General features: G+C 42.6%; 1 protein-coding gene across 16 annotated transcripts in view; it reads left to right on the forward strand.

Annotated features, from left to right (window-relative positions):
- Positions 1 to 18,103, forward strand: part of WWOX (WW domain containing oxidoreductase) — a 1,139,839-nt gene that overhangs the window by 47,517 nt on the left and 1,074,219 nt on the right. For all 16 annotated transcript variants that reach the window (XR_008845171.1, XM_056526118.1, XM_056526119.1 and 13 more), the window contains exon 5: positions 1,043 to 1,221. Coding sequence is in view for 15 of the 16 variants with exons in the window: in XM_056526118.1 (XP_056382093.1) it covers positions 1,043 to 1,221 (179 nt within the window). In the remaining variant the exon portion in view is untranslated. The remainder of the gene's footprint in view (positions 1 to 1,042; positions 1,222 to 18,103) is intronic.

Raw genomic sequence — 18,103 nt, forward strand, 5'->3', positions numbered from 1 at the left:
GGTAGATGGAAAACCCTTATGATACATTAACACACTGTGGATTTACTGCTAATTATCTGTACATCTGTTGCAGAAAATGTGCAGTGTTTCTGCACCTAAACTAATTAAAAGTATTTAAAATCAGTTGCAGAAAAACAGCAGTAGATCCTCAGCATGTGAAAGCACCCTTAGGGTGTATTCACACATACAGTCTCTTGCGCATATTTGATGCACAGAATTTAAAGCTGCAGATTTTATGCTGTGCTTAGTTATTTAGTATACATTGAAATCTGCAACATAAAGTCCTGCGCATCAATTAACTAGAACATAGAGCTATAGCATATATGACCTGTCCTTCTCCAACAAGAAGGGATATTCACTGGAATGGCTACCATATAATACTAAATTTCTGCACAGTAAATGCCTGGCTGACCACGGCTTTCTCTTGTAAAATCACCTGTTTTGTACTGATTGTGGGACTGGAGCAGTCATCTGATCAATCCAGGGGCTGTATACTGAAAGGGGTCAGCTCTGATGCAACAACCCTTATCTATAATTGTTCCTAAACATCACTTAGTGCTCCTCCAGAAGTAGATCCTAAACTTGGTGTAGACTTAGCCTCACTTGCACACTTAGGCTAGGTTCACACTGTGGAATTTCTGGGCCTAATTTCTGCCGGAGATCGAGTTGGCAGCACTAGGACCATGTGGACTACATTGCCGTCCCCATAGATGGCTATGCATTTCTGAGCAGATCTCCCAAAAGATCCACCCAGAAATGCATTGCAGTCTATGGGAGCAGCAATGCAGTCTGCTCGGTCCTAGCGCCACCTGCTCATTCTCCGGCAGAAATTCTGCCCAGAAATTCTGCAGTGTGAACCTAGCCTTATGGGTGCACAGCCCAACTTTCTTGCTTTTATTTGTACCAGAATTAACACTCTTGGTGAACCATATTCTATCACTGTGTAGGGTCAGATTTGGTCTTTTAGAACAATAGCAGAACATATTTGTTTTATAATTATTATAGTTATAGTTACATTGGTAATTGTGTTTCTCTCTTTTAGTCACTTGAATAAGAGGACCACTTACCTAGACCCCAGACTTGCCTTCACTGTTGAAGATCAACCAACAAAGATAAATACAAGACAGAAGTTTGATGGGAACACCACCGCAATGGATATTCTACAGGGTTGTGATCTGTCTGGCAAGGTGGTTATTGTCACGGGAGCAAACACTGGAATAGGTAAGGAAAATGCAGAAAAAAGTCTCCCCAAAATTATCTAACATAAATGGTCTCCTAAAGAAGATATTATGTTACACCTTAGATTCTCTATCTCACTCCTAGAGAAGCTGTTGAAACCTAGACCTGTTCTATATGTAGTGAGTGATAATAATGGCTGCTACAACTCCTTACCAAAATTGTGGAATTGCCAAACTTAGAAGATGTTTAGCCAGCTTTTTATTTCATATCAAATACACAAATGACAGATATGACACAAAAGCCCAATGGGATCTGTAAGCACTTTCCCTTTTAGTTATATTGATGGGGTAAAACTGTCATGGTAAACTTTTCAGCACAATAAGACAGATGAATAAGGCAACATTTACTCTCAAACATTGTCTCAATTTTCTTTTATTCAATTTTGGTTAGATATCTGTACCCTTTTATCTGCAGACTTGTATACAGTTGAACACTGGCGATAGTATTTTCATTAGAAATGCAAATCAAAAGATGATTCCACATTTGCCTGACGCTCATGACAGCACCCTTGGAAAGGACCTCCCACCACTGGACAGGAAACCTGGGAACATAAAAAGGGACACGCCTCTCCACAACTCAGTTCAGGTTTCCTGTCTTCCGGTGGGAGATCTGTAGAGCTAATCTCGACGTACCTCTCCAAGGGGCTGCAGGTCCTCCGGTAGTGGGGCTCCCTGGCCAGCAGAAGCCACAAGGGAGCAGCCACAAGACTGTCTGTGCCTCCCTGTGTTTTTTCCCGTGGTGCACGTTCTGTGTGAGGTGGTGCTATGGAGCAGCGTGGTGTTCGCTGCCCTCTCCCATCTCTGGGGCGCGTGCGTCACACAATGATGTGGCCAGGAGCGTGTGACGTATTTCCGGCCGGCGTAATGTCACTTCTGGTTTCCGTCCCCATTCAAAAGAGGCGCGAGAATCCCCTTCCTGGATCCCCTGTCAGCCCCCTTAGAGTCCGTAAGCCCGGGGACAGAAGTAGCCAGCCCACAGAAAGCCACAAGCACTCTGTGTCAGCAGCTCTGCAGTGGTCTTGCTGCAAACCTTTTCCCTCCTGCAATGTCTGAGGCCTCAGCAGATGGAGGGGGACGCTCAAAGAAAAGTAGCTCCAGCCCGTTATCGGAGGTGTGGATTTACGTCCTGGGTGAGATAATTTCTATTTATTTTTCCTCTTGCTAGCCTAATGGGTTGTTAATTTCTTTGTTATAGGTGAGCAAAAAGTCCTCCTCTAAAACCTGTATCCGGGAATGTGCGGACTGTAGAAAACCATAAGGCTGCCTATAAGAAATCTATTTGTGCAGAATGTATTGAAATTATTGTTGCCCAGGAATCCTCAGCAATTGCTAATAACCTTAGAGTAATGATTTGAGAGGAGATTGACTCATCCCTGAAAAGTTTGGGAGTAGTTGGTGCGGGTGCTACATCCTCTTCCTCTGGGTTGACTCCACCTGTCCCGAATCCACCTAGTTCCAAAATCTCTTTTCTTCAGAGGCCACTGACCAACTCCTCAAAGCAATCCGCTTAACGGCAAACCTTGAGGAGGATAAGGAAACGGTTTCAGCTGATGATGCTTTATAAGAAGGCTTGGGTCCTAAAATATCCTGTACATTTAATCACCATAAGAGTGTTAAACAATTGATTGAAAATGAATGGGAAAATCCTGAAAATAAATCTTTTTTTTTCCTAAAATCCTCAAAAGAATGTACCCCTTTGAGGATTCTGTATCTAAATCTTGGACTAGAGCCCCGCTAATAGATGCCACCAAAAAATCTGCTTTACTTTTTTTTGAAGATCTGGGTTCTTTGTCTGATCCTATGGACAAAAAAGCTGAATTTTTTAAGAAAAATACTTGGGAAGCAGCTATGCTTCTATCCGTACCAACATTGCTGCCACATGTGTTGCCCGCTCCTTAAGAGTCTGGCTTTCCCAGTTAAAATTCCATCTGGTTAATCAAACTCCCAGAGAAGAAATCCTGGAGTCTTTTCCTGTAATTTCCAAAGCTGTTGTATACGATAGAGCTTGTTTTTTATGGGACAAGTTGTGTTTATAATGAAACTGCTTTGGAGGGGGAGGGTGGTATCTCATTTTCAAAGAGGAGGTCTCACGCCTGAAATTACAGAAAAACTTATCCCATATCTGCAGGATAGGAGATAAGTTTTAGATCGCGTGGGGTCTGACTGCTGAGGTTGGATCTCCTTACGGGTCCTCTGCTCTCCCCCAGAGCGTTGCGTCATGACCACCACCTGAATCGGAGGCCGCCACGCCTCCTCCATATATCTCTATGGGAGAGAAGATTTCTGAAGGGCTCTCACATGGTCAGTAGCATCAAAGGGGTTAAATTATTAGGATCAAAGTTATTTCCAATCCCTGGCATTGCAGCAGCCTGGCTTGCGCCATCACAGTGCCATACATGTATGGTGAATAGCTAAAATTCCTTGTCAACAGTGCCTCTATGTACATAAAATGCACCAAGGATTAAGAAAAATTGTCTTGTATCACATCTGTGATGTAGGTTTGCTTCTAAGTAAAAACCCTGGGTGAACATACTTATGGGGATTTCATAACCTTGGGTTGTATCTGCAACAATGTAGCAATACAAAATGTTTTAGCTGCCATTTTTGCAGAAGTACCGATAGGACTTACATTTATCTTGGTTGTTAGCTTTGAGTTCTCTACATGGCAGATTGTCTGTGTTATTAACAAAAAATGAGGGGCGCATTCACAACATGACACGTTGCACTTATGTCAGCATCCTGTCAAAAAAGGATGCCAATATATACGCGAATGTACAGGTATGGGCCTCATTTATTTTAGTTGTCTGAACATATTCAGCTGGTTACTACATTTTGGTCATTTCATGAGCATATACTTGTTTGGATCCATTAACCCAATGACCCAAAGCCTACTACATTGAGATCATTGAAGTCAATGGGGCCTATGCCTATATATTCATCTATACTTTAGCATCCCATTTTGACACGGTGCTGACCTAATCTTGCAACATGTCGGAAAACATGTCATGCTGTGAACCTGATCTTACAGACCCCTGTTCTGAAATTTATGGTATTAAAAATGCATCAGTAATTATTCAGTTACTTACTTTTCCTCTTCTCAAAATGTTTAGTTGCAACCAATGGGGCTGCTATTGCATCTGCTATAGAAGTTTATTACTGTGTTTTACAGAATCCTCCTGAATTTATAATTTGCATATTAATACAGAGGAACTTACCTTTCATTCCTATATTACTATGAAGCTAATCAGATTTTCTGTACAGAAAGCTGGCGAAGCTGGGTCATATAAGCTGCCACTCAGCTTTTCTCAAAACTGATAAAACTGCACAGTCTTTTATTGATGCCTAATTTATTAAGCAGCTGAAATTCTGTGCACAATTGTACCTGCAGTGTAGAGTATACATATGCAGCCTTTCATTTTATCTTGGGGTCTGCTGTAGATTTAAGTAAATTAGTGTTGCAGTGGAAATTTTTTGGGTGAAAAAATCCTGGATTGTCCCTGCATCTGTATCTCTGTGCAGAGACAAAATAAAGGAAGTGTGGGTGGACAAGCAGGGCTCTGTGCAGTGAGGACAAGCAGGGCTCTGTGCAGTGAGGACAAGCAGGGCTCTGTGCAGTGAGGACAAGCAGGGCTCTGTGCAGTGAGGACAAGCAGGGCTCTGTACAATGAGGACAAGCAGGGTTCTGTACACTGAGGACAAGCAGGGCTCTGTACTCCGAGGACAAGCAGGGCTCTGTGCAGTGAGGACAAGCAGGGCTCTGTGCAATGAGGACAAGCAGGGCTCGGTGCTCTGAGGACAAGCAGGGCTCGGTGCTCTGAGGACAAGCAGGGCTCTGTGCAGTGAGGACAAGCAGGGCTCTGTGCACTGAGGACAAACAGGGCTCTGTGCACTGAGGACAAGCAGGGCTCTGTGCACTGAGGACAAGCAGGGCTCTGTACACTGAGGACAAGCAGGGCTCTGTGCAGCGAGGACAAGCAGGGCTCTGTGCAGTGAGGCTCAGGGACACGCTCTTGGGTTAACACATCAGGATGATTGACAAGTCAGGAGCCTGCACAGAGCCCTGCTTGTCCTTCCCACACTTTCTGTATTTTGTCTCCGCACAGAGACATACAGGAAATAGCTTCAGGGGCAGCATTTTTTCACTGAAAACAATATATACAAAGTTTTGAACCAATGTATTTTACAAATAATACTTATAATGGTATTATCTACAATATCTAAAACGTTTTTGCAAACGACAGGTTCAGTAAAAGTGAATAGGGAGATCATGGGGTGGTCCCAGCGATCAGACCCCCGCCTCTCCTCCTTAATGGGGCGTGTCAACCACCCCATAAAACGGTGGCCGACTTGCCTCTCCATTCATCTCTATGGGAAAGCCGGAGCGTTGCACTCGGGTATCTCCGGCTCTCCCATAGATCTGCATAGAGGGGGCATGTTGGGCACAGCTCTGTGTGGGGGTTTACACAACTCTTTTCATACAGAGAGCCAGGGCACCATGCAAGAGATCGCAGGGGGTCCCAACAGTCGGACCCTCCTGTGATCAGTCACTTATTCCTTATTCTTAGGACAGGGAATACATTTTTCTATTTCTGAGTACTGCTTTAAGTGCTGTATCCTCTTCTATTGATTATTCCAGACTACTATTATACAATCTCTGCCCTTCCTCCTTTATGGAATATCTCTCTCTCTTTCTTTAAGACTTCTGGTAGATGAGATGATGAGCTTTCAGACATGACCGCACTTTGATGAATTGCTCCATAGTTTTGAAGTCTTGCGGTGAGATGAGCACATAGAAACATATGTTCTTGTAAAGTCGTGGTCAAAGCCCTTCTAGGGTTTTCGTGTATTTAACTATGGAATATTAACATTTCTGGAGGAATGACTGAAACGTGATGAACAGAATTGCCTTCCTTTGAAAACACGCAGACAGAGTGAGGGTTCAGAAAGAATAACATTTGCTGAAGATCTCTGCCTTGAATACAGAGTGATCTCTTTTTTTTCAGCGTGAGTCTCTCTAACAGGTGGTGGAATTTGACTATTGCTCAAATATTGAACATTATGCCAAGCCACTGGAGTCCCTGTTAATCACTGCCAAAGACCCACTTAATACTGCTCCTCTCTGCTGCTCCCTGAGAAGTCTGCTGCTTTCCAAAAAGCCTTTGACTCTTGGCACTGGGATGGTGTTAGCCTTGCCAGACTGAAATCCTCACACAGGTTATGTTGGGGGCTCTGATGCTAAGAAAGGGCTTACTTTTTATATTCACCTTTTCGAAGCTGCAGGACTCTAGTTATAATGGTGCTAAACTCTCACTTGGGTCATATATAGATATTTGTACATGGACTCTGGTTTTTCAGTGTCCATACTGGTTGACAACCACATCTTGAGTATTGCTTAATAGTGGCACAATATTTTACCGAAAAGGATTGTCCCTTGACAACCACTCTTTTTAGACCAGTCAGAGTAGGGTTTTCCAAACAGGGTGTCTCTAGCTGTTGCAAAACTAAAACTCACAACATGTCTGGTCAGCCAAAGGCATGCTAGAATGCTGGGAGTTTTAGTTTTACAACAACTGGAGATAGAGGGGGGAATTTACTGTGGAAGATTGGTGTGAATTTTCAACGGCTTTAGACCACAAATGTAGTTGCGAAAGTTGTGGAACGTGCGCCAAATTTAATGTCGCACAGGCTTTGATAGATTTTGCGGACAAAACAAAGTTATGCTCGATTTTTCGCAATTGAAAGTAATTGTATCAAATGTCGCATGGACCTTAATACAATTGTCGCATAGAGTTCTATAGGGCAGGGTTGACTTGCCGTGTGAGATCTTCTAATTCTGGCCCGTGCAACATTTCTGCGGCATTTCAAAAAAAATCTTACACGATAAATCAGTGACCATTGCATAAAGTGCTCTAAGTAAGAACACTTCATGGTAATGGCATGTAAACGTTCTAAATGAAATGTTGCAGAAAATGTCGCATGGGTCAGCCTGCAACATTTCATGCAACAAATGAAAAAAACTGTTTAAATGGTTTATTACATTTTCCTCACTGATTCAGAGAGTTAATTTAAGGTCCCACCTTCGGGACCACCAACCAAGAACCAGGGGTCCCAAATGTGTGTGTGAACATCCCATTCACTTCAAAAATTAACCTGTGGAGAGTAACGGCGCATGATCATACTGCTTACTGCCTAAAAAATTGGAATTTGGGTCTTAAGCATCATTGAGGACCAATGACCTCAAACCACAATCTAATGTACCTTTATGATAGGTAATAAAAGTAAAAAATGGGATGCTATGGGGCGACCACTTTAAAGATTAAAGGGGTACTCCGCCCCTAGACATCTTATCCCCTATCCCCCGCAATATAGGGGCCAGAGCATTGTTACGTCACGGCTCCGCCCCTCGTGACGTCACGGCCCCGCCCCTCGTGACGTCACGGCCCGCCCCTTTCAATACAAGTCTATGGGAGGGGGCGCGGCAGTCATCACGCCCCCTGCCATAGACTTGCATTAAGGGGACGGGCCGTGATGTCACGAGGGGCGGAGCCATGACATAACGCGGCTCCGTCCCCTGTATCGCCCGTCATTACGCACAGAGAGAACTCGCTCTGTGCTGTAATGATAGCGGGGTGCCGCAGCAGGGATCCCGGGGTCCCCAGCAGCGGCACCGCGGCGATCTGACATCTTATCCCCTATCCTTTGGATAGGGTATAAGATGTCTAGGGGCGGAGTACCCCTTTAAGAACATAGTTTTACATCACACTTCCTGTTTTCTCAGGAAATATCTGGAATCCTAGTTTACTTTTTAAACATTAGATGTATGGAAACCACACCAAAGTCTAAAACCAGACACTAGGGCTGGGCGGTATGACCAAATCTGCGTATCACGGTATTTTTTAACTTTCGGCGGTTCCACGTTATATAACGATATTTCCTCCCCCCAAAAAAATTATCAGCCCAGTGCTGTGCTATTCTGCCCCCCCAACAAAAATTATCAGCCCAGTGCTGTGCTATTCTGCCCCCCCAACAAAAATTATCAGCCCAGTGCTGTGCTATTCTGCCCCCCCAACAAAAATTATCAGCCCAGCGCTGCGCTATTCTACCCCCCCCCCCAACAAAAATTAATTATCAGCCCTGTGCTACCCCCATCTGGGTAAATACTCACATGTCACCCGCTGCCCTCCTTGTGCTGTTTGTTGCGGCCGCCGGCGCTGACACAAGGTAAACAAAATAAACTCACGCATGTTCCGACGTCGGCCTTACGCTAGGGACAGGAACGTCGGACAGCCGTCAGCCTATCACCGGCCGCAGCGATGTTCCGCCTCGGCCGCTGATAGGCTGAGCCCACTGTCATGTAAGAAGCTCTGGGTGGCTTCTTACATGACAATGGGCTCAGCCTATCAGCGGCCGAGGCAGAACATCGCTGCGGCCGGTGATAGGCTGACGGCTGTCCGACGTTCCATTCACTAGGAAGCAGATGAGGCCGGTACCGGACCAACGGGAGGTGAGTTAAAGTTTATTTTGTTTATTTTTTGCAGCCCGGGCATAGGGATACCGCACAGTATAGAGCAGTGGTCTTCAACCTGACAACTTCCAGATGTTGCAAAACTACAACTTCCAGCATGCCCGGACAGCCAACGGCTGTTCGGGCATGCTGAGAGTTGTAGTTTTGCAATATCTGGAGGTCGGCAGGTTGAAGACCACTGGTATAGAGTGTCAGCGCTGGCGGCCGCAACAAACCTGAGGATGAGGAGGGCAGCGCATGCGGGTGACATATCGGTATTTACCCCGATGGGGACAGCGCTGGGCTGATAATTAATTAGGGGGGCAAAACAGCACTCGCGGGTGACGTGTGGGGACAATGCAGCGCTGGGCTCATTCATTCATTCCCGAGGGGCCCAACCGGTATTGCGGTATGGGTTAAAATTAATATCGTGCAGCACAAAAATGTTGGTATTCGGTATGAACCGGTATACCGTCCAGCCCTACCAGACTCCCCTTTCTGCTTGTGTGTTTATATTGCCTCCTTAATTTCTTTGGTGCTATATTATAGATAAGTAGGTAGTGAGCTCTCCACCATAGCGGAGAATTTTGGCAACTAAAATTTTAGGAGAAAGTGCTATGCTGGCAGTATTGTTTATTTAGGGGGAAAACATTTAAGAGAATACTCAAGAACAACGCTTTTATGGCTGGAGTGTACATGAAAATGTTTTGTAAAAGTGAACAACTATTTTTCACATTATATATAGTGCTGATCTTCAAAAATATTAGTGCAACTATGGAAATATATTTTTATAGTGATCCTGAGTTACAGCCTGTATTATATACTCCAGAGCTGCATTCATAATTCTGCAGTCTTCAGATTTCTTGCAACACCCCTAGTCTTTGGAAAGAACCCAGGGCAGAAATGTTACCGTTTAATGTTAGATTGTAAGTACATCACCCAGTGGGTTGCTATAAGCACTTGCTCATTTATTTATTTTTTTTGCACGGTTTGCTTCTGATCTTGTTTTCGTAGTTATGTATGAGCCACACATGGTGACCGATATAAAGCTGCTGCTGTTAAATAAATGCTTTCAATACTCATACTGAAAGCACACGGGGGATATAAGGCCCACACTCGATTGGGTTTCACTTTCTTACACCCTGTAATGCAATCAGATTTTCAGTCTTATGACATTCTGCATTCTAGCCACTAGAGGGCACTGTTGTTCTTTCGTATTTGCATAACACCTCTTCAGAGTATTACTATTTTGCCTTGGAAAATTCTAAAGAGACTTCAACTGTTTAACCCTGAAACTTTTATGTACATCAACATGAATACAGTATAAATTTTTACTTTATATTATATACCCCTTGTCAAAGCTGTGCTATTAACTCTAGACATTTATTATTTGTGAGTCTTAATGTTCTATCTTTTTTTAAGTTTTTTTCCACGTAGGATAAATAAGTTAAAAAAAAATTTATATTTCTTTTGACAACAGTTTGGAATATATCAAAATATTGGGTGAATTCTTGTATTTTTCCATTTTAAGCAGCAGCAGCTACCGTCTATTTCCCACCCCACAGTTCCTCATATATCTTGTGCTGTGGAATATCATGGAGAGTATACTCCATTGAATACTGTACACATAGTGTACACTGCCATACAGACTCAGGGTGAATGTTGGCACCAAACAAATGCATTAGCCCTAAAAAGAAAGAAGATCTTGCTAGTGCTAGTCCTTACTGACCATATGTTCCCAGGATAATAGGGTTGTGGCTTTCCAGGCATGCTGGGAGTTGTAGTTTTTGCAACAGCTGGATGCACCCTGGTTGGGAAACACTGGCCGACAGTGAGATGCAGATTTTTTATTGTGCATGTAAATGTTACATTGTACAACCCCATTTACTTACATTGTACTGTACAGCGCAGATTCTGCTACTGAAAATCTGCTGTATGTGAACTTAGCTTTCTGTTTTTGAAACACATATATTACTGAACATTCTGCTCTATTAAAGGGGTACTCCAGTGGTAAATTTTTTGGACTATATGGCATCTTCTTTGTAAGTTTAGTTTTTTTGCAATATACATGTGTTATATGTTTTGGCAGCATGTGTGTGTTTTTCTTACCTGTTTGTTGGGCAGGAAGTTCTGTAGTTCAGAGGGTTTTCTTTTACTGTTGTCCACAGTTCTGAGTCTGTTGTGGACAAGATGTCACAGCTCTTTTTTATTTCTCTGTCTGCAAGAGAAAATAAGCCACGCCCCCTCATCTCATCCAGCTGAGTACACGGCTCCTCCCCTCCCCCTGCTCTGTATTCTAAGGACACAGGTCTGCACAGGAGAAGGAACACAGAGAAGATAAGTGTTATCTGAAGGGGAGGATGAGAAGGTGCACGGGCTGGGGATGTATGGACTGCAGGGGGATAAATATCATACTGGGAATGATCTCTATATGTGAAGGGAGGGGGGGGGGGCTCCTGAATGACACATGCTGGGAGTTGTAGTCCCTGTTGTGTGTGTGTGTGTGTGTATGCCTATTCAGCATACACATCATGTTACACCAGTGTTTCCCAACCAGTGTGCCACCAGCTGTTGCAAAACTACAACTCCTAGCATGCCCAAAGACTGTCAGGGCATGCTGGGAGTTGTAGTTTTGCAACACCTGGAGGCACCCTGGTTGGGAAACACTGGTGTATGCCCTACAGAGGTGTGGTGAACTACAAGTCCCAGAAGACTACAGAGGCAGCATGATGGTGTTAAACCACAGACTGAAGACTCCTGAATGACACATGCTGGGAGTTGTAGTCCCTTTTGTGTGTGTATGACAGTGTATCCCAACAAGGGCTGATTATATTAGTGTGCTGTGTATAAGGGGGCCGACCCGGGAAAATAGTGGGATAGGTAAAGGGTGGAACAAACAAACCAAAAAAAAGGAGCCGCCCAAAACCAGCAAGGCATGTGACATGCTGGGATTTGTAGTTTTCAGCACAGCAAGAAACAGGAAAAAGAAGCAAAGGTAGGAAAGTGGGGGATAAAAAGACAACAAAGAATGGGAATAGAGTAGGCTAGGATTGTATCCACCTTTTCCAGCCCACCGGAACACCTGAAAGCTGAACTAATTTATGCAGGAAAAGTCCTCAACTGCCGAGCCGAGAAGTTTGTGACAAATCGAATCACTGTAAGTTCGCTCATCTCTATAGAAAACCCCTAGCCATTTACAATGTCACCTACCTGCTGTGTCAGAAAGTGGCAAAGAAGAAAGTCAGTCCAGTGGAGGCGTGTGACATCCCTTCAGTAGGGACATGTTGGCTACAATACAGAGGTCAATACAGTGAATACATCCAGACTTGACTGTACACTGGTGCAAGGTTTTATTAAGTAGTGTCATGTCCTCCTTGATAATATTATTTATTGCATCAGTATCTAATGGCATACACAGTTGGGTAGTCAAATTATTATATTTCATCTGCAGTGCCTCAAAGGAAATGTACCTTTCCTGCCAGAATAGGTGCAACACATTAAATGTGATAGGAATAAAACACAGCATTTCACTTCCACCTATTCTTATCACATTCTTAGTCAAGAGAGAACAACAGGTGCATTCTGGTTTCAGAGAAGAAAAAAAAGTTTCTTTCTTTGTTATGAAAAGGTATATCATTTCCAGTATAATTGATTATTTCCTTCCAGTTTTCAGGATATTTGCTTGCAGTTTTCCAATAGAATCCAGGACTGATTCCGTTTGGAGTACGAGGATCTATTCTGTCATGTGAGTGACACCCACCCACATGCAAGACTCATTGCAGCCGATGTATCAGACTAGTTTCAATCATCACATGACCAGGGCATATTCTTATCTCCTGGATGTACACAATTATGTTTTTTGTTGGAAAGCTGCAAGCAGAGATCTTAAAAAAACATAATTAAGTTATACAGAATGTACACTATTGGAATAATGGATAAATATGCACTTCACACAAGAATTACAATTATTTGCTAAAATCTAAATACACCTTTTTATGTTATAAAATGTAATAAAATTGTTCTCCCAGGATAGATCTTTTTTTAAAAGGATTGTATCTACATAGACATTTGTGGCTGTACTGATTTTCTGACTTTCATAGACTTCTGACTTCTTTAAATTGAACCCATACCTCCAGGAATATTCTCCTGTCTGATATAACATTTGACATGGAGAGATGCAACTTCTCGCTGTGTGCTACAGTTGCTGAAACTTCTATTTGTAGCCTGGCCAGTATAATGTTTAGGTTCTACTCTATCTAATAGGACAAAACAAAAATGTACTTCATGGCTGGGAGTGGTATAAAATAATAAACATACTATACTTACCAGGTGCTGCACTGACAAGCCTGAACCTCTGTTGGTCTCTGCTTGTTCAAGGTTCCTGTTAAGTTCTGAACCCACAGGAACTGGCCCACTCACTCAGTGGCCACAGCAATTTCCGCCTCAAAGATTGACCAGTTCCTGTGGGGTTGGGACATCACTGAAATCCAGAAGAAGTTGAGACCAACAGAGGACCAAAAGGGGCGGTGAAGCAGCTGAGGGGGTCCGCACAGGTGAGTATAACATGTTTATTATTTTTACAGCACCCCAGCCCTCCATTTCTGGGTTGTTTGGTAAGCAGAAGGTCCTACCTGTTCTGCCTCCTGGCTCTACACTTCTGTTCCCTAGTAGTTTTGTAAGTAGACTGTTCCAAGATGAGAAGGGGCGAAAGTGAAGAGGAGCTTTTCTGCTTCCTAGACAACCCCTTTGAGTTTTACGCAATGCCGATTCACATTCTGTGTGATACTGGACAGGTCCTCTAGAAAAGGAGATGCTTTTTGTAACTGTTATTAACTAAGAAATGAGGATCTTAAACAGAGGACCCCTTCTCTGTTAACTTAGAATTCACTTTTTTTAGTCTATGGATATGGGTTTTCTGACCCAAACTTCTACATGTTGTTTAAAGAAACAACAAAGTCGATTTAATACAGTACATCCTTTTCTATTTTGATATTATTCAACCAGACATTAGTACCAAAAAATGTGGGTGTAATTTGGCATGCCATATTCAAACCAAATGAAACCATTGTATAATTATCACACAATCCATGTACCCAAGGATTCCATTTTTTATGCATTTATTTATTTAAACTGTGCTATTTATCAGTGTGCATTATTTGGTATTGTAGGTTAGAACCTTTCACTCGAATAGGACTGACCTGCGATACCAAGCACAATATCTGGCTTTGTTTGTCTATTTTTTATGTTTCTTTCTAGAGATTGGAGAAAGAGAAGCAGATCACAAGATCCTCAGCAATTTATTTTAATCTGTTAGGGAATCTAGCAGTTTCCTTGCAGTGTCTTTACAGGAGAAATAAAAGATAACATATTTCCAATTCATATTAATAGCCTAATATATAATTCCCTACATTGATATATAACAACCGTTTAGAGTCCAGACAAAACCATCTTCCATTTTACTTCGTCATCCAAGTAGATCTAATGTAATAAATGCGCTTGTGTTTTGTGAGACTGTCACTTTAATGACAAAAACATGCTGCTATCATATGCTGGTGGGAACAGTTTCTTGGCATCTAATGTTCATGAGATTATCCCCTTTTCCTAACCCATCCAGTTATGCTGCCCTGAGTCTCCTCATCGTGACCCGGCCTCAGGTGCCGCTGGTCATTTTTCTCTTCCAAATATTTAACTTACCACTTAGCGATTAATAATGGCTTTGCCAAGAAGTCTGACTCCTGCCTGAAGACCGTCTTTCGTCTCCGCATCATAATTCAGATCATTTCTACGCAGCCTGTAGATCGTTCATATTAATTATCTGGCCTTTGTTTTTCTGGCCTGAGCTTCCTGCTTGAAAAAGTACATCACGTATCCCAATGCGGTAATTAAGTATGAGTGAAAGTTGAGAACCTCGGGAAAGGGACTGTGCTCTTATAAGATGCCTGAATTGTGTCCTAACAACTCTATAAGCTCTTAATGAAATCCCAACCATCGCCAGGGAGGAAGATGTTAAAATATTGGTCAGGAAAATAAGCGCAGGTCCATCTTGTGTTCTGATTTCTGCTGGCAGCTCCTCTTGCTGCTGCTGTCTGCTCATATTTTAGGTGATTTGTAGAAGTGTGTGTTAAACACTCCTTGGCTGGTGCAGACGGTTTCATCTGCAGATTCTGTGCTTTTGGGCTGAAGTGAATAAAATGAATTTACTGTCCTACCCATGTGGCTTTTGTTATGTCTTCTAACCTTTCTGGGAAATTATCTACGTTTCACAATACTATAAGGTTTAGCCTAACTCTTGCTTGCGATAACAATTTTGCAGATATATAAGTGTTAAAGAGGTTAATAAATGGAGATGTGTTATAGTGCTTGCACAACGCCTGGGCTACGGTTACATCATCATAGGGAAAAGCCATGTGACCCAAGTCTTGCCATCATCATCATTATCATTATTGTCTGTGGTGGATGTGTTTTACAGTCAAAAATGATCTGTTGTGATAAGTAGAAGCACAGTCAATTTCTAACTGAAAGGAAAAGTTATTGTGTTAAAGGGGTTATCCAGCAATAGAATAGCAGAGGTAATTTTTTTTTTAAACAGCTCCACGTCTGTCCCCAGGTTATGTGAGGTATTGCAACTTGACTCCATTTATTTCAATGGAACTGAGCTGCAGACCCACACCCAATCTGGAGACAGACGGGGAGAGGTTTCTGAAAGAAATTAGCTCTGTTTTTCAATTCCTAGATAACCCCTTTGCTGCATGTTGCTGTATGACCCTCTGCTGACCCCCTATAACTTTCTTATTTTTTCATATATGGGGCTGTATGAGGGTCCATTTTTTGCGCCATGACCTGTAGTTTAATGGTACCATTTTTTATATGTATGCTAGTGGAGTACCCGGCATTGCCCGGTTTTTCCTTCCTAATCCTTGTTGGGTAGGAAAATAAACAAAGGAGGAAGGTTTAGACTTCATAACCCGTCCTTATATATTGTTGTCATATCCCAACCCCATATCCTGTCCTCCTATCGCGACCTCCTATCGCGACCTCCTATCGCGACCTCCTATCCCGACCTCCTATCCCGACCTCCTATCCCGACCTCCTTAACCGACCTCCTATCCCTTCCTCCTACCCCGACCTCCTATCCCGACCTCCTATCCTGACCCGTAATATGTGTACCAGGTATTGAAATATCTCCAGCCGTACGAAAGTTATGTGGGAACATACAATTTCCCATTGATTTGCATGGGACTTTAACCCCTTAAGGACCGGAGGTTTTTCCGTTTTTGCATTTTCGTTTTTTTGCTCCTTGCCTTTAAAAAATCATAACTCTTTCAAATTTACACCTAAAAATCCATATGATGGCTTATTTTTTGCGCCACCAATTCTACTTTGTAATGACGTCAGTCATTTTGCCCAAAAATCTATGGTGAAGCGGGAAAAAATATCATTGTGCGACAAAATTGAAAAAAAAATGCTGTTTTGTAACTTTTGGGGGCTTCCGTTTCTACGTAGTACATTTTTCGGTAAAAATGACACCTGATATGTATTCTGTAGGTCCATACGATTAAAATGATACCCTACTTATATAGGTTTGATTTTGTAGGACTTCTGGAAAAAATCATAACTACATGCAGGAAAATTAATACGTTTAAAATTGTCATCTTCTGACCCCTATATCTTTTTTTTTTTACCGTGTATGGGGCGGTATGAGTGCTCATTTTTTGCGCCGTGATCTGAAGTTTTTAACGGTACCATTTTTGCATTGATAGGACTTATTGATCACTTTTTATTCATTTTTAAATGATATAAAAAGTGACCAAAAATGCACTATTTTGGACTTTGGAATTTTTTTGCGCGCACGCCATTGACCGAGCGGTTTAATTAATGATATATTTTTATAATTCGGACATTTCCGCACGCGGTGATACCACATATGTTTATTTTTATTTTTATTTACACTGTTTTTTTTTTTTTATTGGAAAAGGGGGGTGATTCAAACTTTTAATAGGGGAGGAGTTAAATGATCTTTATTCACTTTTTTTTTCACTTTTTTTTTGCAGTGTTATAGGTCCCATAGGGACCTATAACACTGCACACACTGATCTTCTATGTTGATCACTGGTTTCTCATAAGAAACCAGTGATCAACGATTCTGCCGGATGACTGCTCATGCCTGGATCTCAGGCACTGAGCAGTCATTCGGCGATCGGACAGCGAGGAGGCAGGAAGGGGCCCTCCCGCTGTCCTGTCAGCTGTTCGGGATGCCGCGATTAGCCGCGGCTATCCCGAACAGCCCGACTGAGCTAGCCGGGAACTTTCACTTTCACTTTTAGCCGCGCGGCTCAGCTTTGAGCGCGCGGCTAAAGGGTTAATAGCGCGCGGCGCCGCGATCGGTGCTGCGCGCTATTAGAGGCGGGTCCCGGCTTCACTATGACGCCGGGCCCGCCATGATATGACGCGGGGTTACTGTGTAACCCCGCGTTATATCAGAAGAGCAGGACCAAGGATGTACCGGTACGTCCTTGGTCCTTAAGGGGTTAAACAAAAACCCTGACCCTCACAAATGGGGGTAGTTAAGGGTTAAAGTAACTATCCTATATTTTAAGTGGACATATAAGTAACATGTGACCAAGTATTGTCGAAATATCTCCAGCCGTTTGGAAGTTATGCAGTAACATATATTTCCCATTGACTTGTATGGGACTTTAAACATAAACCCCGCCCCTGGCAAATAGGGGTGAGTAAGGGTTAAATCACCTATCCTATGTTTGTTGTTGACATATAAGTAACATGTGTGCCAAGTTTCATGTTAATATCTTTAGCCGTTTGGATGTGATGCTTGAACATACACACACACACACATTGAGTTTTAAATATATAGATGTGATGTTTTGCTCACTTTTTTTGTTTTTTTCTTTGGCATGTGACCAAAAATTAGCAATTTTGTCATTTGGTTTTGTATTTCGCCGGCATGCAGGGAGTTGTAGTTTTGTACCATATATATAGAGACACATGCTAGGACAGTGTGTCCTCTAGGGGTTAAACCATTTTTCTAAGTATGGTACCTACCTGGCTGTGACATGCGCCTAAACAGAAGGATTTGTGACCTTTTTAAAGTCGCAATGATAAATTCCTGACCTCTGCACTCACTGACCTTATTATAAATCTGCTGTGTGGTGAAAAGGTGCAAAAAAAGTTGCATGCAACTTTTTTGTGCCTTTTCACTGAAAAAAAAAAAACTCGTCTAAATCCCTTGATAAATTTTGCCCATGTTTTTCACCTCAAATGTTCAATAGTCATTGCTCTGCGGTCTTAAACAATGGTGCTTAAAAAATGAACCAAATGCAGTCACACATCTGTGGCCCATTGT

Source organism: Hyla sarda, chromosome 6, assembly GCF_029499605.1.
Source record: "Hyla sarda isolate aHylSar1 chromosome 6, aHylSar1.hap1, whole genome shotgun sequence".
In the NCBI taxonomy this organism is placed as follows: domain Eukaryota; kingdom Metazoa; phylum Chordata; class Amphibia; order Anura; family Hylidae; genus Hyla; species Hyla sarda.